Raw genomic sequence first — 27,755 nt, forward strand, 5'->3', positions numbered from 1 at the left:
AATGTGTATGAAAAGGCTACTTTTTCTGTCCTTGTGTAGCGTCTGCTTTTGCAACAGTGTATATGGTTGAAACTGCATGTCTTTTATTTTATATAAATAATATATATATATACATATGCGAACCCTGGTTTTTTTGTGTTACGTGTGTTTTTGTTTTTTTGCTCCTGCTCTGTTTGTAGGTGTTTCTTTTTTCACCCTTTTTATCTGAGCAAAAACTTTTTTGCTAAATGGCACTTCATTCATGTGTATAACTGAACTGCATCATGGCTAAGTTCCTTTCCAGCACAACTTTTCCTTTTTTATCGGGCTCTCAGGGGGTCGTGATACCCCATGTGTATAACGAGCCAGAGCAGGCGACGACGGGGCGTGTCACAGCGTCGCATGCGGAGGAGAGTCTGTCACACCCTGTCGCCCCACTATCTATCTTAGGGGTGTGGCTCTGGGGTTGCATGTGTGTTTGGAGTTGGAAACAGAATAGCCGCACTGCGCCTATCAACCAAGTGCAATGCATGCGTTAGCACGATGCCGAGCATGGGGGGAGGGGACGTGCTTGGGGCCGAGCCTGGAACAAGCCGGAGCAGGTGACGATGCGGCGTGCCGCGGCGTAGCATGCGGAGGCGAGTCCGTCACAACCCGTCACCCCATTATCGATCTTAGGGGTGTGCCTCTGGGGTTGCGTGCGTGTTTGGGGTTGGAAATAGAATAGTCGCCCTGCGCCTGTAACCAAGCACACTGCATGCGTTAGCGCGAGGCCGAGCAGGGGGAGGGGGGTCGTGATCCCCTCCCTTCCCTCCCCCTTGCGTGGCCGAGCCTGGAACGAGCTGGAGCAGGCGACAACGTGGCGTGCTGCGGCGTCGCATGCGGAGGCGAGTCCGTCACACCCCGTCGCCCCACTATCTATCTTAGGGGTGTGGCTCTGGGGTTGTGTGCGTGTTTGGGGTTGAAAACAGAATAGCTGCATTGCGCCTGTCAACCAAGTGCACTGCGTGCGTTAGCGCGAGGTCGAGCAGGGGGACCCCCCAAAGGGTGTTACCAAAATACCAGGGTGTTACCAAAATACCTACACAGTACCCATAACATTTACTGAGAGCCGACACAAACACTGTGCAGAGTTGAGTTATTTATCCATGAAAACTTCGGTGGCATTACTACTTGGGGAAGGCTAGCTAAGGTCAATCGTCCAGTGCATCTACTTCCAACAAGTTCATGTTTTCCACTATAGTTTCAAGTTTCAACACATGCAACATGGGAACCATAAGAGAAAAATAGTGATGAAAGAAAATATATTATGGTAAACAGTATATAATGCCTTAATAATCAAGTCTGTAATAGGCAAATATATGGAAACACATCACAATACTTTGATATCGTCTTCTTTAATCATAATCAAGCACACTAAAAGAAGCTAACCTCTTCTCATATAGCAATATTTCTAAACCTTAAAGAATTCTAAGTATAGTCACAAAGTTAACAATTATGTACGGTAAGAACATGAGGGGCGGACTTTTTTTTCTCTGCTATTGTTCTGCCAACGACTTTAGTATTTTTGTTGTTCCGCCGCCTACAGAAAATATCATCAGAGCTGAACGTAGACTGCATAAGTTCTCCAAATATTTAAAAATGATGACTTTTCTTTGTTGAAACATGACTGACTCTATTAGGTTTGCGATGAGATCGAGGATGGAGAAGATTACATAGTTGGAATAGATTAATCAACTTCTCATAGCTTGATTAATTGGATGTTGTTGGTGCCTTTTTATTTTATTGGAGATGGTATGTCACTAAAATTTATAATATAATCCTAACTATCCTGAAAGATGATGCAGAGGCTTACATGAAAACAATTGCGGTATTCTCTACAATCATGGTTACTTAATACTGAGAACTAGGTGTAGATTAACCAAGCTCAGAGAAGAAAGATTCACGATTGGATATGATTCCCACGAAGAACACGAGGGGAACGAGAGGAAACACTCAAGAACAAGTCCAATCACACATCCACTAGACTAATAAACACATAGATCCACAAGGTACATGAACAACAAAGGGAAAGATACAATGTGAAGTTCATCTTCAAGAGGAGATCTTGAATCTGTGACGGGTCTTCCCATGAGGGGTCTTGAATCCCATAGGATCTTCTCACATGCTCACATGGAGGTCTTGAGCTCCATGGGAGTGGTAGTCTCTCTCTCGCTTTCTCTCAAGAGTAGAGTGGTAGGAGCAAAGCTCACATACAAATGAGCTATCATATTTGCTAACTCTAGCTAGGGGTGGGGGAGGAGTATATATAGTCTTAGCCACGAAGGGGTAAGTGGGAGAGGTATACAAGGCCAAAGGCCCGGCTGCGCACAGGCAGGATCGGACGTACGGTGGTTACCGAATATCCGGTCGCTCGCGGTGGTCCGGACGTCCGGAGGGCGTCGGACTTCTGACAGTTTGCTTCTGGATAGGTGGCACTGGATATCCAGTAGGCGTCGTACGTCCAGTGGCTAGGACTTGTCGGACGTCCGGAGGTCGTCGACCGTCCGGCCTTTGTAGCACTCGTTGGCTGGAGTTCTTTTGGTCGTCTGGTCTGCGGGTGGCCGGACGTCCGGTGGTTGTAGCTTTGCTGCAGCTCCGTCTTCTTCCATCTTCGCTTCCAAGCTTCCCTCACGGATGATGTAGGTGATCCTTGGCTCTTGCACTCCTCCTCGTCATCCATGAAGCTCCGGCAATACCTATGTATGCACACGAGAGGAATGTCAAGTAGTATACCGTCCTCGAAGGGGTCAAGTGGACATGTATAAAGGAGATGATTCACCTTTAAGTATGTGAAGTAGATGCCGCACGTATCACTTGCCATACGGACTCTTGACATGGTGATGTTTGTAGGATGCTCCACGTCAAAAGAACTTGAGACATTGGAATGTCGCAATAGAAAAATATAAGCTAGGTTTCTTGTTATGCAAAATTGAAGATGAATGATTCTCATCTAATCCGAGATAACATCTGTTGAAATGCAACATTCATCAGCTTATTCAAGAAATGTAAATGCATTAAGTCAAGCAAAACAGAATCACCGATGGTACTAAAAGATTTTGAGGAAGTAAAGAAACATCAGATAAGCTTAGTGGCCATCCTCAAATTTCTGGAAATCGAGTCAGATCAGATTAATGACCGACATACATCATAAATCATGCAAACTTGCATATTTTGTATCCTATCCTGAGATAAATTTTGGATTCAGCAAGTACTCAATTGGAAAACAACCTTTTTTTACTCCATTGATGTACTATAGTGTCATGAAATTAGAATTATCACAAGTTATCATTTATAGGAGAAGCGACAATCATATATCTTCAAAATGACTCAACAACAAGATTTGGTCCCAGGTAGCTGCAGAATCATGTATAGGAGAAGTGGCAGATCATATTATTGTGAAATATGTTCAAAGTCATCCACCATCACTTCAGGTTGAATAGCATAATGTTAGGTTTATTGAATATGGAACAATCATGAGGGATACATAAAGAAGGAAGTAATTTGTTACATGAACAACAATCAGCTGGTTCGCGTCTAAGTCAAGTTAATGTAGCCTCTAATTAACACGATTGAGCTAAAGTGTTAAATCAAACATAGTGTGTGGAGCAGATATTTTCACTGCAAGCAAAAAAATCCATAAAAGTTGAACCAAGCGTAGTATCTCAAAGTAGCATCACACGAACCTGTATATGTGGAATACTTAATCTTCTCTAGCTCGTCCGCCTCACCCTTTGTTCGATTATCTGCCCCTGGAGCAGCAGTAGCAGCTCTGACACAAACAGCATAATACAGAGTTAGTAACCAACCAATCTAAATCTACGGCATGAGAGAGTGTTGGCTGCTCACTTGCTTGAGGTCAGTTAGGGAGAGGATAGAGACAAAAGAATGGTTGGAATTAGCGTCAGGTCATTTCCATCCACAAAGCATCATAAAGTAGTGAGGCATGGAATGCTGCCTAATTCCCTCATTGGAGATAGCGACGTTGACTGTCAGGTGCAGGATGGGAGGCTGCTGCTGGAGGAGGAATCACCTACGGACGTCGACCTGGGTGACCTCCGAGCAGAGGGCACTACGACCCCAGCCAGTGGTGGCCAACGTCGGGGCAGCGGCCTGCTCGGCGGATTCCAACATTATTGTTGTCCAACCTGTAGTTTAACACTTCTAAGGTCACTCGGCAAACGCAACCACAGGGCAAAGCCCGACGGAGGATCTGGGCGGAGGAAATCAAACCTGGGCGGTGGAAGCAGTCCCTCGGCGAGAAAAAAAAAAGAGGAGCAACATCGTGTAACTCTGTACTCATCATCTGACCCGTCTGTCCACGACGGCACTGCCCCATGGCTCGAGGACAACATCACATTGCTCTGCTTCAACATGACACCATCTACCGGAGCATCAGGCACGACGGACAGCAGCACCAGGCCGTCACCAAAATAGCAACCAAAGCACAAGAAATTGAAGGAGAAAAGAAAAGGGCCAAACCCTGGAACTAACAGAGGAGGAAAACGATACGGAATAGTGGCAGTGGCGCAGGGATGCCTCCCTTCGGCAACCACCTCGCGGGAACGCCCTCATCCCGCGGACACACCGCTGCCCTGCCAGAACCATCGACTGCCGCCTGAGCGCCCCCTTCACGAGATGGGTGATGGCGACCGCCGACCTCGCTAGCGCTTCCCCTAAATCGCGTTCCCTCTGGAGACGAAGAGAACATGGCCCAATTTTGACCAATGCGAGGCCGTCGGTTGGGCTGTGGTGACAAACGGGCCTAACACTGACATCCGGGGGCCGCTAGAGAAAAACAACCGAGCTCTGAGGGGGCTTGATTTCGTAGGAGCTTAGTAACTGTAACGATACTCAATGTGCAGTACACCTATACTCGGCGCGATTAGTGACTACACGCTAAGACCCATATGTGCACAAACTCTGCAATACATGAATAAACAAGAAGGTGAGAAAAACTAAAAGGAAGGAGAACTAGGAAAAAATGAAGTGATGAAGTTCTCCCACATCCGGTGATCGCATGCCTCCACACACAATATGAGCGCAACTATTCTTCCCTGCAGCCTACGTTTACTCTCCTACTCCCTCCTTAAAGAAACTAGTCAATGTATACGTGCAATGCACGTTAATTTGGAAGTATATTAAGTGCATGCGGATATTACGTAGGATATTATTTGCGTGTTATGTGCTTAGCACTATTTTAGGCATGAAATTAGCTGCACGCTGAACGTGTTGACCACTCGACATTGAAGCAGCCTTGGTCATTGGATTGACATGATTTGATGCCCGAGATTAATTGGATCTGCCCCTTTGTGTCTTTTTATATTGGTATAGATAAGAGAGTTTAGATCACAATTTTAGTAATCTAAACGCTCTTATATTTCTTTATAGAGGGAGTACAACACAATTTGTACTTCCAGTGTAACTTCAGCCCGCAAAATGCACATGTACTTGGTGGAGGAAGTATCAGGTGCAAATAGGCCAGGAACAAAGTAATCCAGTCACACTTTTCCACAGGATTTGATGAGTATTGATTTCAAAGCATGCAATCTGACAGATGAGTTTTGATATCAAAGCAGGCCATCTGACAAAAGAACATCGTAAAGTTGCTACGGTCTATTTGGATGGGGTTGGCATTGCATTGGCTCGAATGCCAATTATTGACGACATTGATATTAAGCTCAGTAGCAGTTTTAGTGTTTAGATGTTCATGTATTTGGAACATGGAAAAAAATGACAAGACTTCTCCTCCTTTATTCACTTAGCAAAATAGTGGCGTCGTTTACAAGTAATGGAAGCAGTACGTCCGGTGTCGAATCCATCCAGATAGAAGGAGAAAACTTAACTATCTTAGCGAGTGCATGAGCTACTTTATTACTCTCTCTATTACAATGATCATAAATTACATGATTAAAATCTGATGACATGAAATAGCAATCATCAATAATTGCACTTGCCACCGAAGAGGAGTTGCCTTCTCTCAAAACTTCCACAACCTCCATGTTATCCGAGTTGATCATGATCTTGCTGCATCCAATGGTTCTAGCTAGATTCAAGCCAAATCTGACCGCGAATGCCTCTGTAGTGAAGTATCATAGCATATGTCCACTCATACATTTGAAACTTGGAATTTAAGGAGAGCTTCCAATACAAATTCATGTTTGGATGGCGAAAATATTGAACTACAAATGATCATTGTCGATTCCCCTGCCCCATGCTCATGGACGTCCACCAAGCCAATCCCCCTTGCTCCATGGCCTCGACCTCCGCCCCGCCGTTGTGGACCATTGCATCGTTGTCGGCCAGGAAGTGGCCTTCTCATGCGTCTACTGCTACCGCAAGTTATTTTTTTCAAAACGGAGGAAAAAGATTAGCCTCATCCATTAAATAAGTAGATAGTAGAGTTTAGAGTTTTACAACAGACCCACAAAAGCGGCATTGACAATTACTCACCTAACAACAAGTTCCCTAGTCTCTTAGCGCTTGCGGTTACCCAAAGTTTGGCCTCGTCCAGGATGGTGGTAAGGATAATAGGCGGTGGCATGCACTTGTGATGGAACACTCTAACATTTCTTTTATTCCAAATTGTCCAAGAGACAAGCATGGTGAGGGAGGACATAGCATGCCAATTAGGATTGGTACCGTCAGTTCTCTTGTCCCAACACTTGTTGACGGTTTCGTGGAGGTGCCACATTGATGTATCCATGTGATGTATGCCAATCTTCTCGACGATGGCTCTCCAAAGCCTAATCGTGTAGGAGCACTTGAAGAAAAGATGAGCACCGGTTTCCTGCACCCTCTTGCAAAAAGGGCAGAGGCCGCAATTTGGCCACCCACGCCTCTCTAAGCGATCGGCGGTCCAAAACCTATCTTGCAATGCCAACCAGGCAAAGAATTTAACCTTGGAGGAGCCCAAACCTTCCAGACCATGTGGTCCATGGAAGAGAGGGTCAAGCCAAGGAATTGAGCCTAGTATACGGTGGCCGCCGTGTAGATTCTGTCATTCTCGTGTTTCCAAACAATTTCATCTTTGGCTTGTTCATCAAGGTGAAAGTTGTGCACAAGCATCCAACAAAGTCAAAAATTATCGAATGTGGTTGCCGAAGAGCTGCTACGAAAATACGCACAGGATCGAACGTGTTCTCGCGAAGCTGGTGGTCGTCGCCCCCTCCTCCACGACATGGATCTCTGGGCGACAGCGGCAGCTCCAATGCAAGCGGATGGTACTCGCACGTTGACGTCGGAGTGGGACAAGAAGGAAGTTGCCGCCGCGTTGAAGTGCTGGACTTGTCGGCCAACGTTCGTGTCCCAGAGCGGGAAGGGGGGCGAATAGACCAGGGAAGACGGGAGCATCATTTCCATGACTGAATGTCTATGCCACCAAACAGAGATATTACGTTGGCAGATGCCAATTCCGAATTCCAGCTTTGAATGTCCACATCAAATTCCAGCTTTGAATGTCTGCATCCAAACACTACGTAAGTTATTTAAAATAAACTGAACTTAACGGAGAACTCTAATGGCCCAGCAACAAACAACTACTCCCTCCGTTCCTAAATATTTGTCTTTATAGAGATTTCAACAAGTGACTACATACAAAGCAAAATGAGTGAATCTACATTTTAAAATATGTCTACATACATCCGTATATCGTAGTCCATTTGAAATGTTTAGAAAGACAAATATTTGGGAATGGAGGGAGCATTCATCAAACTAGCTGGTGCCCAGAAACTATGAATGCATCATGGGAAAACACAGAAATACATCTCTATCTCAAGAGAATAAGTTAGCCACAGGAATATGTTACCAACACCGTGTGATCAGGCCCACAAACTAAGATATACTCCCTCCGTCCGAAAATACTTGTCATCAAAATGGACAAAAAGGGATGTATCTAGAACTAAAATACATCTAGATACATCATCTTTTATTCATTTTCATGGCAAGTATTTCCGGACGGAGGGAGTACCACTTAAATATACTTACATAAACATCTTGCAATCGATACCTCGGCGTCTACTAAGCACAATTAAAACACTGTTCATATGGTTACTAAGCATAGAAGTGCTAGCCCACATGGACTAAGCAAATTTCATTAACATATCCTACCCCAACAAAGGGTTGTTAGAAACAAAGATAGGACAAAAGGCAGCATGCGCGGACCGTCCCTTCTACGCATCTCTATATTCATAATCTTCATGGTCACTGTCGCGCAATTCTGATGGTGGCAGCCAGTTTAGAATTTTTGATTCCACTGACTTAGCAGAGAGCATCTTGGCCTTCAACATCTCGAGATCTCCATCCAACAATTTCTGCAAATCAGCCAATGCATTCAATGCTTCCTTACAAAGGTCTTCTGGAAGTTCATCCTTCCTCACAGACAAGACATCGTCAAGGGTATTCATTGTATGCTTTGACAGATTTCCTAACCTAGCACGGATTTCTGTACCGGTCATTGTCCAGTCAAGTAGAGCCCTTTTGACAGCCTTGTCCACGTTCTCTTTCAATCTGTCCTTTGGGTTTATGGGGAAAGACAACGGCACTTCATCACCAGCACATCTCACTTTAACCACATAATCCTTGTCAACTTCCAATGTCAGTTCAAAATAAACACAACCTTGAAATGAGCCTCTATTATTGATTACCTGTGTCTCACCCAATAGGATATTATGCTGAACCATCACATGCTCCCCGAAAAATATTCTGATACACTTGCGCTCGCCATAATCCAACCAAGTAGGAATCTTTACTGTCCGTTTTATTGGAAGGGTGCTGTGTCTTGGAATCACTTTGGTAAAAATTCCTTTTGAGGACTCAAATCCAATAGAGAGCGGAATCATATCATCACTAATCTCTTGTTCATCTTCTAGAATGAGAGCAGCTTGAATCGCAGATCCTACAACAACAGCTTCTTCAGGGTTCACCTTAGTGTTCAGGTTCTGACCAAAGACTTCACAAATGATTCCCTGTATCTTCGGAACTCTGGTCATCCCCCCAAACAATACGATTTCCTTGATATCCTCGGTAGATACCTTAGCATCTTCCAAAATACTCTGACACTTGACTTTAATTTGTCCTAGCAAGTCCTTGACCAACTTCTCAAACAGCGGGCGAGAAATTTTAATGTTAAGATCAACAGGTCCTGGGACAGATGTGCTGAAGGAAGGGACTGAAACTGTAACCGCAGGCTTGCTTGATAATTCAACCTTAGCTTGCTCCACCGCTTCTGCAACCATTTTCATAGCATATATATCTCCACGAATGTCAACTGAATGACCTTCAAGTATTTGTCGACCAATAAAATCCACGAGTTTGTCATCAAACTGATCCCCACCGACAGAGGTGTCAGCAAATTGAGTTCTGATCTGTCGATACAAAGCAATGGATACAATCAAGATTTAGCAACAGAGATTAGCACAACTGCTAGCTATGGACAACACAAAAACAAAAAAACTGAAGTACGTACCTCAATTTTTCTGTCAGGAGACACACGAAGGATTGTGACACTATAAGACCCGGCACCCATGCCAAAAACAACAACAATACCATCTTCAGTTGTTATGCTAGAAAGCGCAGCAGCTATTGGTTCATCTATTAGTTGCAATAGCTTGAAGCCTGCTCTGTGTGCAGCTGACTTTATGTGCTCCTTCTGCAGTTCATCAAAGAAAGCAGGCACACTTATCACTGCCTGCAGCTCATCATGAAACTGGTCCATCAGAACAATATGCTTCAGTTTTTGGAAGATTGCAGTTGCGATACAAACAGGAGAAAACTCCATTCCACAAATTCCCACCCAAGCTTCTCCTCCAGGTCCTTCAATAATGCTGAAATGGACCCTTCTCCTCATTTCTTGGACAGAGGGATCCTGAAATTGCTTTCCTATCAAACTTTTTATGTTATAAACAACATCTGAAGGTTGTCTCCACATTCTACGCTTTGCCAGTTCTCCAACTGCAACACAGTTACCAACAGGGTCCAAGTGTTGTAGACTCCATTTATATGGTAGATATGAATTCTGTTGTGTAAATGTGACATACGATGGTGTGAAACGGCCAATTTCACTGTCAACAACATGTGGAACCTGAAATAAGCAAGTAAATGACAGGTTCAGAACTAAATGGCATGATGGAGAACGATAATGATTTGCTGTTACATGCACATCAATTTCATGATCCTTTTTTCTGAGAAAGGAACAGTTAATAGATAAGAATTGCAGAGCATGAAAAATACGACTTATCGATGTAATATATAATACCCCCTCCACCCATGAACAAGATGTAAATGCTACAGTATTTCGCTAAGACCAAAGCAGCCATTAACTACAGCTTAGGTCTGATTTACCCCTAATTAATGCCCTTGCTAGCCAGTACATGCATCAGGGCATGGCCAATCAACGGCGTTCCAAGCGGCCAGCTTTTACTCCACACAAGGAAGCCAAGATGTGCACCTGCACAGAGAGGGTATTTTCAGAAGAGACATGGCTAAATGAGCTCCATGCCTTCTTCCACGGATTGTTTGGCAAAAGAATATACGCCATGCTCATGGGAACGGAGGGAGTACATATTCTCTTTCACAAAAGAGAAGGAAATACATCAGATTAAAGACCTGGTACATGATAACTCAAATAAGTGAATTCCATGTGAGCGTGTGACTTTATTGTGCAATGTGAATCTAGACTGGCAATGGGTACCCGCTACCCGACGAGCATCAGATTAAAGACCTGGTACATGATAACTCAAATAAGTGAATTCCATGTGAGCGTGTGACTTTATTGTGCAATGTGAATCTAGACTGGCAATGGGTACCCGCTACCCGACGAGTTTTTACCTCATGAAGGTAAGGGTATGGGAAAAAGAAATACCCATGGGTATGTAAATGGGAAAAACAATGTACCCATCAGGTAGGGTAGGTGCGGGGATACAGAACCCATACCTGCATATCCAGCATCTATAGTATCTGACACGTGGGGCCTAGATGTCAGACTAAGTAAAATAAACTAACACAACAAAACAGCACATATTTTGCTAGCCCAACTCCCCTTAAACCCCACCCCAGCCACCAGCAGCCCAGCACGAGGCCCCCGCTTTCCCTGATCAATCCCCTCTTAACCCTAGGTGGGAGGCACTGTCACCGCTAGCCTCCATGGTCCCGTGCAACACGACACCTCCTCTCGCCGTCCGTGTGTCACGTGCAGCCACCTCCTCCCGCTGTCCCAGTCCCAGCGCAGCCACCTCCTCCCACCATACTTATGCAGCCGCGGCCAGCAGCCCCCTTGCCCTCGCCGGTCGGGCCTTGCACCCATCGCACGCAGCCACTTCCTCCCGCCCGTCCGCACTGCTGCCACCTCCCCCAGCCTCGCCAATCACACGCAGCCACCTCCTCCCACCGTACCGTGCAGCCTGCAGCTCGCAGCCAGCAGCCGCCTCGACCTCGTTGGTCGCGCCTCGCCATTGCTGAATGAGCAAGGCGGGTAATTTTACCCGTGGGCATTTTCTTACCCGGCTGGGTACAGGTATAGGAACAAATTGGCACCCAGGTACAGGTAGCGGGCAGAAAGAATTAAGTCAGGTACAGGTTTGGGCATCTTCTACCCACACCCGATGTGGCCGGGTGCCAATTTGTAATCCAGATAGAGCATAATTAAGAAGCATCCATCATTAGCCAAACTCTCTTTCATATAAGCAATCTGCTGAGTTTATTAGGCAAGAGTTGGCACAAAAGACATAATTTATAAGAGCACATCACAAAACTCAAGAAGGAACAAATTACGTACCAAGGAGTCTATTATTGCAACTCTTGAATTTTTGCATCCAAAGTCGATTCCCACTGTAACAAGTTTTGGTCGCTCCGTGCTGAAAGAAGACAAGGTGTATTCTTAGTGGAACTATAAGGCATAAGTTAACGAGAATGCAATGCAAAGAGAAGTGGTACCTGAAAGCAACACATCCACGTACATGATGCTGAAACAAGATAAGCAATAACAGGAAGAATGGTCAGTTCACCATAAGAAAGATAGTCAAAAGAAAATACGCATAATAGTGAAACAATGTGTCTTCATCAAGAATATAATGCAACAAAATAGAGCATATGTCAAAATGATGAGAAACATACAATATGTTCAGTAGGCTACAAAAGACAGTGAACGTTTGCAACACATATAGGAAGATCCAACCATAACATTTGTTCTATAGAGGTCGACGCAAAAAGTCAGTCTTTTTTCCTGTTTCCTCTGTTTCTCATATTATTATTTTTCCGTCTCAAAATTTTTCCTTTTCTCAAATCTCGATGTACAGAACTACAGATTATATTTTTGCCAGAAATATTACAAGTGGATAAAATATCAGAAGTGTACCAGTTCATTGTTCAACTGATGAAACCTCGACATATTGGGAAAATGCATATTTATGCAGTAATACAATAGGCTGCATGTACCAACATATGAATGGAAATGGTCCTCTGTTTCAACAACATGCACATATTACACAGGCCTAGGAATCACCACACAAAAACATGCAATTGTGTTGCATTGCAGCCAGAATAGTCAAAATAAATAAATCAGGAAAGATAAGACTGATAAATATAGCATGGAGGTACTAGTACATTTGTAAATTGTTCATGCAGGACCCACTGTGAAGTATTAGAAAACATATATGAATTCCCTAGTTAGTTGAGTCTATTTCTGTATAGACTTGAACCAAGCACAAGCGGTTTGGCTTTCATTTTGAATAATCATTCATACGAGTTAGTGAAATATGAGCCCGCAACCCTTACCGTGACTTGGAATTGATGAGGTTGCCATTGTGCTGATGCAAAACTACACCTCAATATCTACTAACAGAAACCTAAGTCAACCAGATCATGGAAATGGATCCTGCAAAGCAGGTCGACAAGGCTAAAAGTGTGGGTTCAAAAGGGATAGGTATCCTTCAGCCTTTAGGTACATTCAACAGATACTGTTATGACCGACTATCTGTACATTTTATACAATACAATTAGATGAATGGCATTCTAAAAAACCTAGCAACAAATCTTAGGAACTTCAAAAATCAACATCTTTCAAAAAATTATAAGTAAGAAAGGTTATCTTTGTACAAAAAAGGTTATCTGTATAAGTAAGAATGGCATTCTATCTGTATAAGTATATTTGAAAAAAAAAAAGTTATCTTTGTTCAAAACATTGTGTGTTTTGTGAATGGATAGAATACTCTAGAGTTCCCTTCGCCTTATGCAAGGACTGCAGATATAAGTAAGAACAAAATAATCATTTGCTTAAATTATGATGATATATCTAGGATAGGGTATAGATCTTCAAATGCATACTTAGCTGTTGATCTATTAACCAACATGTAATTGTTTAATTTTGGTTAAAACACATGTATATTGAAAATATTCAGATAACAAAAAAAGTATGCAAATGTGTTAATTGTGTGTACACCAATGGTCCTGAAAATTGCCAAATTATGTTGTTAAATAAAAAAGTGTTTGTCAATGCATACCAAATCATATTGGAGTTTTGTAACACCCCCACCTTTGGGTTGTCACAATCGGGTTTATAACCTGGACCTGGGCTTTGATATGGGTCATGGGCCAACGTTGTGTGGGTTTGGTGCTAGTAGTAAGTCATGTGCTTGTACTCCTGAGAGGGGCATCGATCAGTAAATGAAAAAGGCATTAGCCTTCTCCTTCCTTCAGTTCGTCTCTTTCCCCATCTCATGCTTTGCTAATCCCCATCCCATACTCTAATTCTTCTGATTTCTCACCCCATTTCCTGTTGTATCCGAGTGCACCATCATGTTCTCGGACATGGCTAGGCAGCGCCCGTGCGTACGGTGGTTCGTTTGGGCGCCCCTTCCATAAAAGGGAAGTATAGTTTAATGACACGCCTCACATGATAAAATAGAAAAAGCACCTGTTTCGTGTCTACTCGCACCCTCCCGCCTCATGATTCCCCAGCAAGATCCCACATGCATGCATTTAATTGGGGTTTCAACTTTTTTAAAAGCTATTATTCGAGCATCGGAATTCAGAACCGTTTTCACAGTTGGGTTTCTCGCGACGAATTCTTTCAAACTATATCTCATATGTGTAGGCAACTTTAGAAAATCACACGAAAACATGAGGCGTCTTTAGTTTACATGCAAGCAACTTCACCACACTATGTGTACCTATGAATTTTGCTAACATTATCCCAACTTGCCTATCAGTCATTCAGTTTAACAAAGCAGCCAATATATCGACACCTACTATCTCTCTATATATCTCTATGACCGCCCCTCTCCGGCTCTCCCTAGCGGTTTCCCATGAGGAAAAATAAAAGCTAATTTCCCCTATTTATGGTACCCACTAACTAATTTTTCTGTGATTTCCACAAGTCACGTCAACTTCAGTTACAACACCATTATCTCACGTTATTGTTACCTCGGGTAAGGCGCTGCGGTCCTCTCATCTCCGAAATTAACTCCCCTGCCCGATTGGTTTTTCATGGCCCTCTTCATCTTCTCCAAGATACAAATACGAGGGTGACATATGAAGCTGGTCTCCCCTAAGCAATGGATCTGCACCTTCCTGTGTTCACCACTAGGAGCACCCCTGCTCAAGAGATTCCTGGAGGTGACGAATTTGAAGCCCTCACCATTGATGCCCATCGGCTGCTGGTACAACTCCCACATCTTTGCCGCTATCGTGTTGCACACCATGAATTATATCTCAGCATCTCTGTGCAGTTACTTTGCTTCACGCATGTATGTTTCCGTTCTTTTTTTTTCAAAAAGGATGCATGTTTCCGTTCATACAAGTTATATTGCTGGTCAATATTTTTGAGCTCCTTTGGCACCTCCCTAACAACATAACAACATCCTCTTCGTATCAAATTGTTCCAGATTCCTCATTGGCTCTATTCCAAATCCTCCACTGATATATTCCTACTATATTCTGAGTTTATCCCAAATGATTCATCTATTGTTTTATGCCATACCTCTGTTTATAAATAGATGAATGATTGTTTGTATTTTCTATGCAGAAAAACAGAATGTATTATTTTCCGTCCCAATGATGCATGTTCAATGGTTGTTCTTTTGGGTTGCTCCCAACTTGTGCTATCTAATTTTTTTACATTAAAAGAACGAAGCATAGATGGTTAATTTGTTGACATGCACAACATCAAACAATGAAGAAAATATCATCAGATTGTCAAACGCTTCTTTTTTCGAGAAAACGCAAAAGGCTTTTGTGTTTCATTTCATTGAAAAGGGAGGTGGAAAAAGCCTCCTAGGAGGTGAGTTTTACAGCGGCGTTGGCCGATCAGTGTACATCCCAGGATGTCAGCAGAACAACCCTAAGCCCCTGGGCACCGGCGCTAGCCCAGCAGCGGGCCTCTTCTTTAATCTTATCTGCTAGCAAATCGATCGAGGGTGTCGCATTGTCGAAGACGCACGCGTTCCTGTGCTTCCAAAGCATCCAAGGAACAAGCAAGGCGATTGACCTGAGGGCCTTGCGATGCGTTGCCAGTGTGTGAGTTCGCTTGCTGCCACCATGCCATGACAGTGGTCTCTTGGGCCTGTGCACGGATCGGCAGGCGCAGCCAGGACAGGATGGCATGCCATGTTTGGCGAGCGAAGGGGCAGCTCAAGAGCAGGTGCTGGATTGTTTCTGTGGCTTGGTCGCATAGAAGAAACCTGGGGTGATGCTGCAGTCCGCGACGAGCGAGCCTTTCCGCCGTCCAGCAGCGATCCTGATTCGCCAACCAGTGGAAAAATTTGACTCATGGTGGCGCCCAGCTTTTCCAAGTCAGCTTCCAGGAAGTGCATCGCGTGGAGACTTGGAAGGTGACCGCATAACAGGACTGCGACGAGTAGATGCCGTTGGCCGTCCACCTCCATAGCAGCTGGTCTGGGTCGTTTGATAGGACGGTTCTCGAGCACTGAAGCTTGTGTTCTTAGCTTTATGGGACATCATTGATAGTTCATGTTTAAAAGTTTCGTTCTGTTATCCAAACACATGTTATCTCACTGTTGTGCCTCAGCTTTACCAGAGATCCTGCAGCATCTGGCCATTGGCGATGTTGATGGTTTTGTTATGAACCATATCCAGAGTAAATAGGAAAAGTTTAATGTTCAAACAATTTCAATTATTTCGAACAAAGTTATTCTTTGTTTCAGTTTCTTTCAAGAACCCAAGACTGCCAAGGATAGCACAGGTAAGTAATTAACAAGCAGTTGTGTTTCAGTGTTGTAAGCATAAAGTGTAGGCTGCATATTGTCATAAAAATCAATGACTAGGTAGCTCTGTCTATAGTTAGTTAGTCGGTCCCTCCCATGAACTATTAACTTTTATTTTTTCCAGATTTTTTCTTATTTTAATCCTTTCCGTCCTCGCGGCTCTGTATAATTTTACCAACTTATGAAATGCAAAGTGAGCACCTGCAGTGTTTAAAAAAAAGTAATGTCTACTGTGTCCGTAGTTTACTGTTATGTCCGCATTTTATTTTTCATGTGTTCTAAAACTTGGCTACACGAATTTCAGCATTTGCGTACAGGTGAACGAAGCCTCTTTTCAAGTTACTATAAGCCAACCAAGTATATTAGAGTTATTTCAGGACTCTTACAGGCCAACCTAACAACTGAGGATTGGAATGCATGTTCGTTAGTGCTAATTCTCTTTACATTTATACAACATACAATATTGTTCGAAATTTCAAATGTACATCGATACCTTATTGGACCTTAAGTTGATGCAAGATTTCCTATTTATTTAGCTGGCACAACTTTTCTTCAAATATATTTGAAGGGTATTAGTAAAGTCCCGCAGCAACGCACGGGGAATCATCTAGTACTATGAAATAGCCTACCATTAATTCTCAGTTGCCCGCTATTGATGATTAGTTGCCTACTATTGTTGCTCAGTTGCCTAACTTTGCAAAATTGTTTGCTTACTATATTCTGAAGTTGCTTATCATAATTTTTCAAAGTTGCCTACAAACACTATAAAGTTGCCTACCAGTGATGCTTAGTTGCCTGCCATTACTATTTAAGTTGCCTACAATACACTCGAAAGTTGCCCATTAGTGTTATCAAGTTGCCTATCTATATGAAACTAAGTTTCTTACCATAGCAAACGTCATTGGATGCAACTAAGGATGATGTTATGCTACTCGTAATCATGGCTGGCAACTTAGGATAATGTTAGTTTACCTCGAAAACTAAGTTGTCTACAATTCTATAAACTTGGACGACGAAGCTCATTATGTTGAATACTTGCTAGTTATTGGAGGAAATTTAGAGGTGAAGTTAGTTAACTTGGTAGTCATGGTAGCCGACTTCGTAGGGACTTCCGATTATAGGCAGCCATACTACATAGACTAACAAGAAGTTGCTTTCCTATAGCACTAAAGTTACTCCGGTATCACCTAAAGTTGCTTGTTAAAAAAATTAGTCGAAACATACTCATATGGGATCTAGTTTTGAAAAGCTTGTCGCGGGGAACCTAGCGTTGAAAACGGATCTTAATTTTGATCCTTGGTTCAAAGGTTGTAGCTTTTTGAAATTTTGAAAACGGAAATTAAATGCATGTAGATTTATACTTTTTCATCACATGAAGTCAGCACATGTTTCCACGGGCTAACGCTCTCAGGAAAAAAGAATCTAAATCTGCATTAAGGACCACGTGAGGGAGGGAAAAACAGGGGACAAGAGTGTGCGCTCGCATCCGCGGAATAGCGCAGCTGCATTTTTAAGTATTTGGGCATGCTCTCAACCCAATCATAGGTTGGGACATGATAATTTGGTAATCAGAGCCAACAAAAACCTCCACCCAGCTTCCTGCCTACCACCTGTTCGACACAATGCCTGAGAGCGAGTCCCATCTGCGTATGCGATCGCTGCTTCAGCTGACACAGACAGGAACCGTGGCTGAGTACACGACATTATTCTAGGAGCATCTAAACCACGTGTTGCATCTCAACTCCAGCGTAAGCATCAAGTCCTTCATCCACCAGTACATCGAGGGCTTGCGCAAGGATATTCAAGCAGACGTGCAGTCGCAATCGCCGTCTAGCATCACCAGAGCCTCGTGCCTTGCTCAGATAAGGGAGGAAGAGATCATGAAGGATGATGTGATGAGCGCCACGGAGTGTAGCGATAGCTACGACAATGGAGTACAAGACTGCGACGATGATGTCAACAAGCTTGCTACTCCGACACCGACCATGTGCTCGACAGAGTGCCCAAGTTGCGACGCCACCTTCAACATCTTCCCCGAGCTTGCATCCCCTGTCGGGCGTGACGAGGCCCTCGACATCGACACCGTCCATGTTGCTGCACCAATGCCCGCCATCTGCTCGACGGGTGATCTGGCGCATGGTAGTGGTGCCAATGGCCTTATGTCAATGTCCATGGTCCGCTAGACTACACCAGCCCCACCGCAGGGACTCGTACCTGACCTCGAGCTTATCACGATGACGCCCACCAGTTGTTTGTTCAAAAGCTCCGTCGAGTCTGCCTATGTGTTGACGCCCGTGCCCATACCGGGTCTGACAATGGGTCTGAAGACACAAGGACAGGTGATTCGGCCAGCACCATGGCCTTCATTCTTCGACAGGCATGCTAATACAGTTTGTGATGGCATTATCAAGGTGCCAGCGAGCGCCACCACTGCATCGAGCAGGGAGGTGAATCCCTATTCGACCTTGCCACCTCTCCCCTCCATACTGCCGACATCCCCGACATTTCCACCTGGGAGCGGACATGCAGTTGACACCAGTACAATTTTTGAAGCTCACAACCAGTTCCTTGCTACTAGCGAGCTGGCTCATCTTGATTGTCTTCTACCACCGGTTAAACCTTCGGATAGTGGTGAAGGATGTGAAACTATGTGTAGTCCTGCTAAGTTCACCTTGAGAGGAGTTAAAGGTATCTCTCATGAGTTTTGTAGTACAGTTAAATATTTTTGCTACAGCATAATTAGCAGTACATGGTGGTATTACTGGTGACTATGCAAACTGTGATGGGAGGCACTGATAATATGGCGAGCAGCTGGAATGGGGGTCGTTTGATTGCTGAAAATTGGTTGTCAACTATTCTGTGGGTACAACTACAACTACCTAGTTCCTTAGAAGCTAATGTGTGGTCCGTGCAACAAATATTCAGAACTCCTGTGCAAGTCTTTGACACTTGTCCAGTCCTAAAATTATTGCCAAGTTGTTCTGCATCTGTTCTTCATCTGACAGATTTCATGGAGGATAGCACTCAGTTGAAATATAAATGGAGAGCACCCTCTTTGATTGAAGAATTCCTAGAGAGAGTTCCAGTTTGGCAAAATGGAAGCATTTGCCATTTATTGAGAGAAGTTACTTGTGCAGTACATGAACAAGCTGCAGAATTGCTTTCTTGGCCACCACATACATGCACAGTGGACTTTACCTGCAAGTGCTAAAAATGCCTGGTTCAACTCTTGGCTAGTGTTGCTACTGTTCAGGGAGATTTGTTTATTTCAAGCCTTGTCTGACTACCATGTTACTGGAACTCTATGCTAAACAAGATCATGGGCCTAGCACCTGTAGATGGTACCGGATATGGTGTGCCGCTTCAAGTTGAGGCCCTGGTTATCATTATTTCCTGTGTGCCACTTCAAGTTGAAGTTCTCATGGATATAGGGATTCTCGTGTTTTTACTCACCAGCTTGTCTGACTTCCTTGATAGTATACAGTGCAACTCTGAGAAATTTCGGACTGCTCCACTATATTGTTCTGAACAATTCCAATGGTGATTGCATGGGCATTCTTTAATAGCTTCAATGGCAGTCCAGGACATATTCTACGGTTGATGGTCATTTTCAAGGCATTGTGCAATCTGTGTGTTGTTCCCATGTCTACTCTCCTTGGCCAGGGATCAGCTATATTGCAATCGATCTACGCACCTCTTGTTTGCACTTGCTGGAGCTCTCTGTTAGGGGATTCAGTTTACATTCTCCACCAAGGGTGCTTCCTAAGGTAACAAGTTCTGCTGCCAGCCTATGTTATCTCGGAATCTCTCATGTGCATGACCAGAGTACTCTTCAACTGGTTGATTCTCACTTGCTCTATCTCATCTTAGTTGATCGAGCGAAAATGAAAAAAAGGGTACATGTCTTTGATCCCAGGCCTGGTTTACTCTTTTGCTCTGCTCTCGCTGTTTGTACTAGCGAATGCCAAACCAACTTGATTCCGGGAGAAATAGTCGCTGTCATTTGGTCTTCTCAAAACTATGAGATGTTGAAGTGTCTCAACTGACAATGTCAACTATGAAAATCTCAAAGGTACCACCCACAGGAGCTTCTCAACGACTTGGGATTCGTCGATTTTGCCCCGGGTGCAACAAGGTTGGAGAGGCTCCACGTAAAGTCGTCCAACTCTCATCGTCACAAAAGTAGATGTCCTCTAGCTCCTTCCCAAGACGTTGCACCTTAGCCTTCTTAGCACGGTCACTTCTAACACGCAGTGCCTCGATTGCCTCACATGCCTAGGCCGATGTCTCTTTGGTGAGGTTGGGCATAGCCTCTGACGACAAGGCAAAATAGAGTGCCTCAAGCGCCTCCATGAAATCGGCGTTCATGTACTGGATCATGTCTAGGAGAACACGTGCCTGGAGCACGACCTTTATCGGCAAACTCCACTCGACACAGTTATTCCGCAAGAGGGTGGGATACTTGGCGCCATAGACTTCCTTAACGACGCGCTCAACGGCCACGTAGCTCCCACAATCCCTACCATACTCGATGTCTCGGTCGCACCAGGCATCCTACTTGTGCTCATCGTCTCGAACACGCTGGGCTGAGCTCAAAACCACACATGGAACACTGGTGAATATAGTCGTTGGATGAAATCCGCAATCGCTCATTCTCGTTATATACTAGCACACTACCCGTGTGTTGCTACAAAACCGTAAAAAAAGAGGAATTACCACCGACTTAGGAGGTCATCAAAAGATGATGGTGTCTTGCCGCTGTTGCATGGTTCATGATTAAAAAGAGAGCGCGGATATGATAAAAGATCATGTTGCAGTCGCTAAAGAGTCTTGAGTGGCCTTAGTAGGTCCTCTGCAAGACTTATAGTGAGATACTATTTTGAATTTGGAACATAGAATGGGCGTGAGTAAGTTGAATGCACAAGATCATGGATTAGGTAGGACGCCAACATCTATCACCGTGTTGAATTGCAATGTGTTTGCCATCTTCTGCTATGACATGGAACCGAAAGAATTGGTTGGGCGAAGACTAAAATCAAAACCATGATTTTGAATTGGAGTGGCATACTTGCACTTATATCTGGGTGTTTACACGAGTGTTATTCTCACATTAGGGTAGCAGTGTATTTGTTTATTCAGGAAAGGTCTCACGCCTTGTAGAAGTAACATTTGTTAATTTATAGTCTCACATGTGGGTAGTGCATTTGTTTATTTGTGTGGCCCCACATGTGAACTCACCGCAAAAACCAACCTTTATAAGTAGGAAAGATAAGAGCTAGGTACAAATGCATTTACGAGTCCAAATGAAGCCTGATCATTGGGGTACCGACTCATAGACTCATCGTGACCAGTCACAACTCACAACTAGTGCTTGACTAGTTGACATGTAGTTCAGCGGTAGCTACTATCTCTGTTTGTAAAGCGTCCCTAAAGCGACGCTTAAGCGTTAGAGCGCCCTCCAGGCTCAAAGCGTCCAACTCGCTTTAGACATGTGTCTAAGGCGTCCGCCTTAGACACTAAAGCGTCTGAAGCGCCTGCTTAGGCGTCCTGATTGGCGCTTTAAGGCAGAGAGGACGCCTTAGACTTGCCAGGCAGGGTACAGAGATTCCTGGCAGGGAAACAGGGCTGGGCTCACATGTGAAACAGTTACAGGAGGGGAAAGAAAGAGAGAGAACCAAAACCAGAGCGTGCAAATATCCAGGCTTTCAGCTCTTTCCTCTCCTCTGGCAGCAGCTTCCTCAGATCTGCACCAGCCTTTTCTGCTCTGTTGTGTGTTATGCTATGCACAACTCCTCTGCTGTTAGGTGCTACTGCCTCTCTTATAGCAATTGGCTAGTTGCTTACTGCTTAGTGGATGGATCAGAATATATGGGCTCACTGGTGGATTAGAATCAACATATATATGTCTCACTAAATGGTGCTCTATTATACTGCCCATCAGGTTCAGAGTCTGTGTAAAGCGTCGCCTCGCTTTACGCTTTATCGCTTAAGCAGTGAGGCGCCCCCCTAGCGCCTCGCTTCGCTTTACCGCTTTATAAACATAGGCTACTATATACTCCCTCCGTCCCAAAATAAGTGTCTTGAGCTTAGTACAAATTTGTGCTAGAGCTAGTACAAAGTTGAGACACTTATTTTGGGACGCAGGGAGTAGTAATTAACTACTGATACTAGTATACTACAATAAATTTTAAAGGCATGGGAAGTGGGCGAACTTGAGGCTGTGACAACCTAACTTGATACTAGTATACTAGCAAATTACATCACTAACTCGCTAGGGTTTAATCATCCAAGTAGACAACACAAAGCCATGTAAGCAACACACTAGCAGACATCAGCCACTAATTGAAATACATAAGAACTTAGGCAGCTTAGAGTGGTAGGGGAGGGAGAGAAAAAATTGGAGGGTAGGGGGGGGCACAGGGGAAGCTAGTGAGGAGGTAGAGGAGAAACTGGCGTTTGTTACTGTGAGGAATAGGGGAAAACAGAGGAGAAATAAGAGGCAAAACTAGATGGGAAGGACAGGAGAAGCTGGTGGAGAGGAAGATGAACTCTCCCTCTCCCTCCCTCCCTCCCTCCCTCTCTCTCTCTCTCGACAGTAAAGTTACTTCTGTCAGACTACTCTCTTGACTAGTCACTCAACTTGTAATTCATTACAAGGCCTTGCTTACCATACTTGCTATGGTGGAGGCCATATTCCAACAACCACTAGCTACTACATGTCATACCATACTTATACTTACTATCTAAGAAGCACCGATACGTGGATACAAACACGGGGACACGAGGTTTGGCTTTTTCCAAAAACAGACATTGGGGGATACGGCAGCATATATAAGTATTTAGAAAAATAAACAACATGCAATAAAGATTAAATGATAATTCTCAGATGACAGATCTTTTTAGTTAAAGAGTACTGCATATATGTTGCCCCATTCTCATCTATATCTACATCTATATCTATACCAATATAAAATAACCCTAAGGGGCAGATCCAATTAATCTCAGCCATCAAACAAGGTCCAACCAACGACCCAGACTGCTTCAATGGTGAGCGCTCAACATGTTTAACGTGCAACTAATATCCTACCAAATATCATGGTCAGCACTAATCACATAATTAACACAAAAATCATATCTTACCTAATATCTTTCTGCAATTAATATACTGTGCAATGTTAACGTGCATTGCACGCACGTACGCATTTACTTGTTGATGAAAGGCTTTGAGCAGTCCGTTCACATAAGACTCTCCACCCAAAGCTCATGTATATGTAATTCTTCACTCAAGGCTCATATAAGGCCCAACCTTAAAACCTAGACTAGGTCAAGCTCCTCCAGCCCTTCCTATTCTCATGCTCTTTCTCCACTTCCTCTAGCTGCCAGAAAAAAATTGTAGCCGCCAGAGAACTACAGAACAGGAGATGAGACAACTGCCGCCGCCTGTACCTTCTTGCTTGCCGGCGTCATCCATGTCTGCGACCACAGTCCCAATCTTTCTTGAGCTTCTTCCTCGCCGGCGGCCACCTTCCCATCTTCTTCCCTGCCTGGCTCTTCTTCCTGGCCAGTGGCTAACGTTCCCGTCTCCCTCCATGCCGTATCTGTCTAGTATCCCTGTCATATCCCTATTTCTTTTAAACCCAAAAGGAAAGGGATAATCCTGTTGTGTACGACCATATCACCATGTCCTGCCATAGTAGGATGGCTATTCGGCTATATCTGCTGTGTCCGTGCTTTTTAGCTTACTATTGAGCAAGTTGCCGCATGTCTGCTACTCATAGCTACTACTGCCTGCCTACCATGTCAACACACGGGACTAAAATGGCAATGTGTGCTTAAGACAGAAATTTGGCAAAACATATTAAGCACAAGACTTACACTATCAATAAACACCTGTCTAGAAGAATTATCACTTTACCTCACCCTGCTTCAAAACTCCAAAGCGCGCTACGGCTTTGACCTATGACCTAACGTAAATAAATACAACATATTTCTTACTAATTATGATGTAAACTCAATTGATACCGAAATACTTTTTTATTAATCCAGACAAAGGTCATTGTTTCGTGTCTCCGACGACATACCAAAAAAGGATTTGAGACTGGCAGTCTGACAACTAGCACTCAACACTTCTACTCGTGGACCAAGTAGCCACACTATCATAGAATGTCATAATTTTCTTGGTTTTATAGTTCAATTTTGTAACTTAACGACTCTTCCCGAGAGTAGTTAAGCCTTGAGGCATCCATAAAAGATATGCATGAGTAGTGTAATGCAGAAGATAAAACAAATTTCCACAACAATTTAAAATTAAGGCTTGTACCTGAAATGAACCCACTTTTGTCCTAAACATGCGAACAGCCATTTTGAAGTGTGAGAGAGTTTGAAAAGACCTGAAAGACCACAGAAGATTGTCACATGTAGACTTAGCCACTAAAATAATTGTGATGAAACAAAGGCATATAGATACAAGTGCAACATATTCATAGTTCCTGTTACACAAATCCAGTTGACGCACATGCAGTTCAACATATTCAAAAATTTGTGTTCCCCCTCTATTCTCTTTTGACAGAAAGCATAGACCTATAGAATCATCCAAACAACATAAGCGATAGGAAGAGAATGGAAGGTCCTTCCAATAGCTTATTTTCCGTGTATTATGAATATATGTGTCTCCTTACCATAGTAGAGTAGCGGAGCCAGCTCACAAGTAGAGCATAGGCATAAGTAAATAAGTAATAATGCCCCCGGCTGACAATCATTTACCCATAAAAAATACTACTCACTTCCTAACGTATTGTTGCAATGCAGCTGTGATTGCTGGGCAGAGACCGGACACCTGCCCAGGGCCGCCGGGTCGTGCCTCCGCCACTGGTATACTATCACTTGTTAATGTGAATGCTATTTCAGCTATTACACATTGTACCAACTGCAGCCATACCTTGTTACAGGCAACAATATAGCTATTCAAACTGATAACCTGACCTGATCTAAATTGCAATAGGCAAAACAACTCACCATTGCAGTAATGCCATTATTAAGCTAGAAAATTTCAGATGAGAAAATAAATGCCGACCCCAAAAGGAAAAGGTTGCTTAGCCCAATCTCCACCAGGTTCACAGCATCTATTATTATGTCTACAGAAAGTAACTCACTAACAGATGGATCCCCTACATCAAGTAAGTCTTCAATGTAACAATACTCGTCACGATTAATTAATAATATAAAAATATTTAGTGTGGATCTCAATTAATAATATAATTTGGCTCTGGTGGGCTGCTAATATACTCAGATAATATATGTAGTTCACAATAAAAAATCAGCGCTTCATTTTCAGTTTTTCACACATACAAATTTACACAACTATTAGTACTATATCATAACCGAACCCCAGATCAACAATTCTAAAGTACTAAAGCTAGAGTAAACACACAAGCCCAAGATCAAATGGCCCCAAACCAAACAACAATACATCATCTCAATTAGCCATAAATCGATAAATCATATCAGAAGGGAGACCTTCCTCGAGTTCAATTTCGGCCAAACGTTATGAGAAGTACCAACCATAAAGGTGAAATTTATCACGGAGACAACCCTACTAAGGCCATTATGCCTCCCCCTACGGACGACCCCCGTGCAACCCTGCCTCCCCCCGGCGGCGATCGATACGGGATGAGCGGCTACTGCTGTTGGTCCTCTCCCCGATCTGCTTCCCGGCCAGTCGCGCTTTTTTGCACTCTGTCTCTGTTTCTTCACTGGCCGGCGGCCATTTGAGGGTGGACGGCGGCGGATAGTGGGTCGGGACAGAGAGGGTTATAGGAGCTTCTTTCTTTTTATTTTGGATTGGAGGGCTATAGGGTTAGGGTTAGAGCTTCGGTACCTCCTATGTGGCGCTTTAGGGGCTCCAGCGCTCACGCGCGTCTTGGTTTGGGCCGGCCTATCGCTCGCTGGCCGCGCCAGGGAAAAAACTATTTGCCGCTTTGGCAAAAATGGAGTGCGTTTGGTTCGTGACCTGGTCTCGACGCCAGGCAAAAATAGATGCCTGACTTGCGCCTGAAAAGCGAACGATTTTTGCCAGGCTAAGGCATTTGGTTTCCTCCCTGGACGTGAAGGATTTTTTTCTAACACAATACAGACGCAAGCGCCCATATACACATGCATACACTCACCTTTATAAACGCACACATGCACATCCTAACTCTGTGAGCACCTTAAAAATACTGTGCCAGCATATCATCTTGAAATTTACGAGTCACTGTTAAAATAGTACTATGCTGCGTCAGAGTTCTTTAATTACTCCAGCCCCTTATTTGCATTAGCTAGGCACCTTGATTTTTGTGTCCAGGCTTAACTTTCCGGTCGCCTGGGTGAGGCTAATTATAAGCCTACATGTTGGCCAGGCTAATCATCCGTTCAGGCCAGACTAACAGAGAAAATACCAGGCAGCGACCAAACAAGGTCCAGGCAGCCTTCAGGGACCCCTCCAGGCCAGGCAACTTTGTGCGAGGACAGCAACCGAACACATTGATATTGCGTCAACGCACACGCAGAACGCCCGCATCGCTAGAAAATGAGCCGACCCAATTTACCACGGCTAACCAGCCGGTTTTGGGACCTTCTTTTGGGACCTTTCTAGAAGGTTCCTTGACTGGTTTTTTATTCCTTTATAGGTTTTCCTGTTTTCTTATTGTTTTTTATGTTTTTCGGTTTTTACATTTTTCCTTTTTTGTGTTTCTTTTCTCTTTTTCTTTTTCTCTTTTCTTTTCGTTTTCTGTTTTTTGTTTGTTTCTTATTTTTATTTTTATTTTAAAAGGTTCATGTTTGAAAAATGATCCGGATTTTCAAAAAAGATCGTGATTTGAAAAAACATTCAAAATTCAAAAATTGTTCATGATTTCAGAAATTGTTTAACAAAATCAAAAAATGTTTGAATTTTAACACGACATTCGCATTTTTCAAATTTGTTGCTGTTTGAGAAAGTGTTCGCATTTTTTTCAAAAAGTTGTTCGTGGTTTGTTCCGGAGTTAAAATAGTTTCATTAACCATATGAGGTAGTGAGTCTACCAAATCTATCATAGCATTATAAGCATCCAAAGTGTGGCTTCCCAAGAAATTTCCCCCGGTAATGGTATCTAGAACATATCTATTTCAAGAAGTAACACACACATGAAAATTGCGAAGGAGAACGATAGTAGATTGCTTACGAGTGGATCTATTTTGAGCATTGCAAATTCTATACCAAGCATTTTTTATTTTTCTCCCTCCATTTGCTTAAAATTAAGAACCTCACTCTCGGGAGTACTAGCAATGGTAGGGGGATTAGCCATGAGAGCAAATCAAACGATCTAGCACACGAGCAAACAAAAAGCGAATGAAAAGACGAACGGAAGAAGGGCGAATAAAAAGGCAAATCTTTTTGTATTTTTCTAAAAACGTTTTAGAAGTGGGGGAGAGGAAAACGAGAGGCAAATGGAAAATAATGCAATGCAAGAGATGAGAGTTTATGATGGGTACTTGGTAGGC

The 27,755-nt window shown here is 43.6% G+C and overlaps 1 protein-coding gene and 1 long non-coding RNA gene across 8 annotated transcripts; both read right to left on the reverse strand.

Annotated features, from left to right (window-relative positions):
• Positions 1-1,979: 1,979 nt before the first annotated feature.
• On the reverse strand, positions 1,980-5,040 carry LOC123120074 (uncharacterized). 6 transcript variants are annotated; one of them, XR_006459318.1, is made up of 6 exons: positions 5,026-5,040; positions 4,501-4,941; positions 4,252-4,382; positions 3,868-4,166; positions 3,705-3,790; positions 1,980-2,988 (listed from the first exon to the last, which is right to left on the reverse strand). It is a non-coding gene; the product is annotated as an uncharacterized lncRNA (long non-coding RNA). The 6 variants fall into 6 exon arrangements; XR_006459319.1 differs by lacking the exon at positions 5,026-5,040 and having other exon boundaries at positions 4,252-4,402; positions 4,501-4,952; XR_006459314.1 differs by lacking the exon at positions 5,026-5,040 and having other exon boundaries at positions 4,252-4,402; positions 4,513-4,951.
• Positions 5,041-7,819: 2,779 nt separating this feature from the next.
• LOC123120092 (heat shock 70 kDa protein, mitochondrial) lies at positions 7,820-26,128 on the reverse strand. 2 transcript variants are annotated; one of them, XM_044540117.1, is made up of 6 exons: positions 25,846-26,128; positions 24,556-24,625; positions 11,950-11,978; positions 11,792-11,870; positions 9,485-10,099; positions 7,820-9,383 (listed from the first exon to the last, which is right to left on the reverse strand). In XM_044540117.1, the coding sequence occupies exons 2-6, from the start codon at positions 24,595-24,597 to the stop codon at positions 8,190-8,192; spliced, it is 1,959 nt and encodes a 652-aa protein (XP_044396052.1). In that variant the 5' UTR covers positions 24,598-24,625; positions 25,846-26,128; the 3' UTR covers positions 7,820-8,189. The 2 variants fall into 2 exon arrangements, with proteins under 2 accessions (XP_044396052.1, XP_044396042.1); XM_044540107.1 differs by having other exon boundaries at positions 25,797-26,108.
• Between the last annotated feature and the right edge of the window lie 1,627 nt (positions 26,129-27,755).

The sequence above is a fragment of the Triticum aestivum genome, chromosome 1B (assembly GCF_018294505.1).
Source record: "Triticum aestivum cultivar Chinese Spring chromosome 1B, IWGSC CS RefSeq v2.1, whole genome shotgun sequence".
Taxonomy (NCBI): Eukaryota; Viridiplantae; Streptophyta; class Magnoliopsida; order Poales; family Poaceae; genus Triticum; species Triticum aestivum.

Coding starts and splice junctions, on each gene's coding strand:
- LOC123120092 (XM_044540117.1), bottom strand. CDS start 24,597: ATGGCTGTTCGCATGTTTAGGACAAAAGTGGGTTCATTTCAG. Junction 10,100..11,791: donor TTGCAATAATAGACTCCTTG/GTACGTAATTTG, acceptor TGCTTATTTCAG/GTTCCACATGTTGTTGACAG. Junction 9,384..9,484: donor CTCCTGACAGAAAAATTGAG/GTACGTACTTCA, acceptor TTGTATCGACAG/ATCAGAACTCAATTTGCTGA.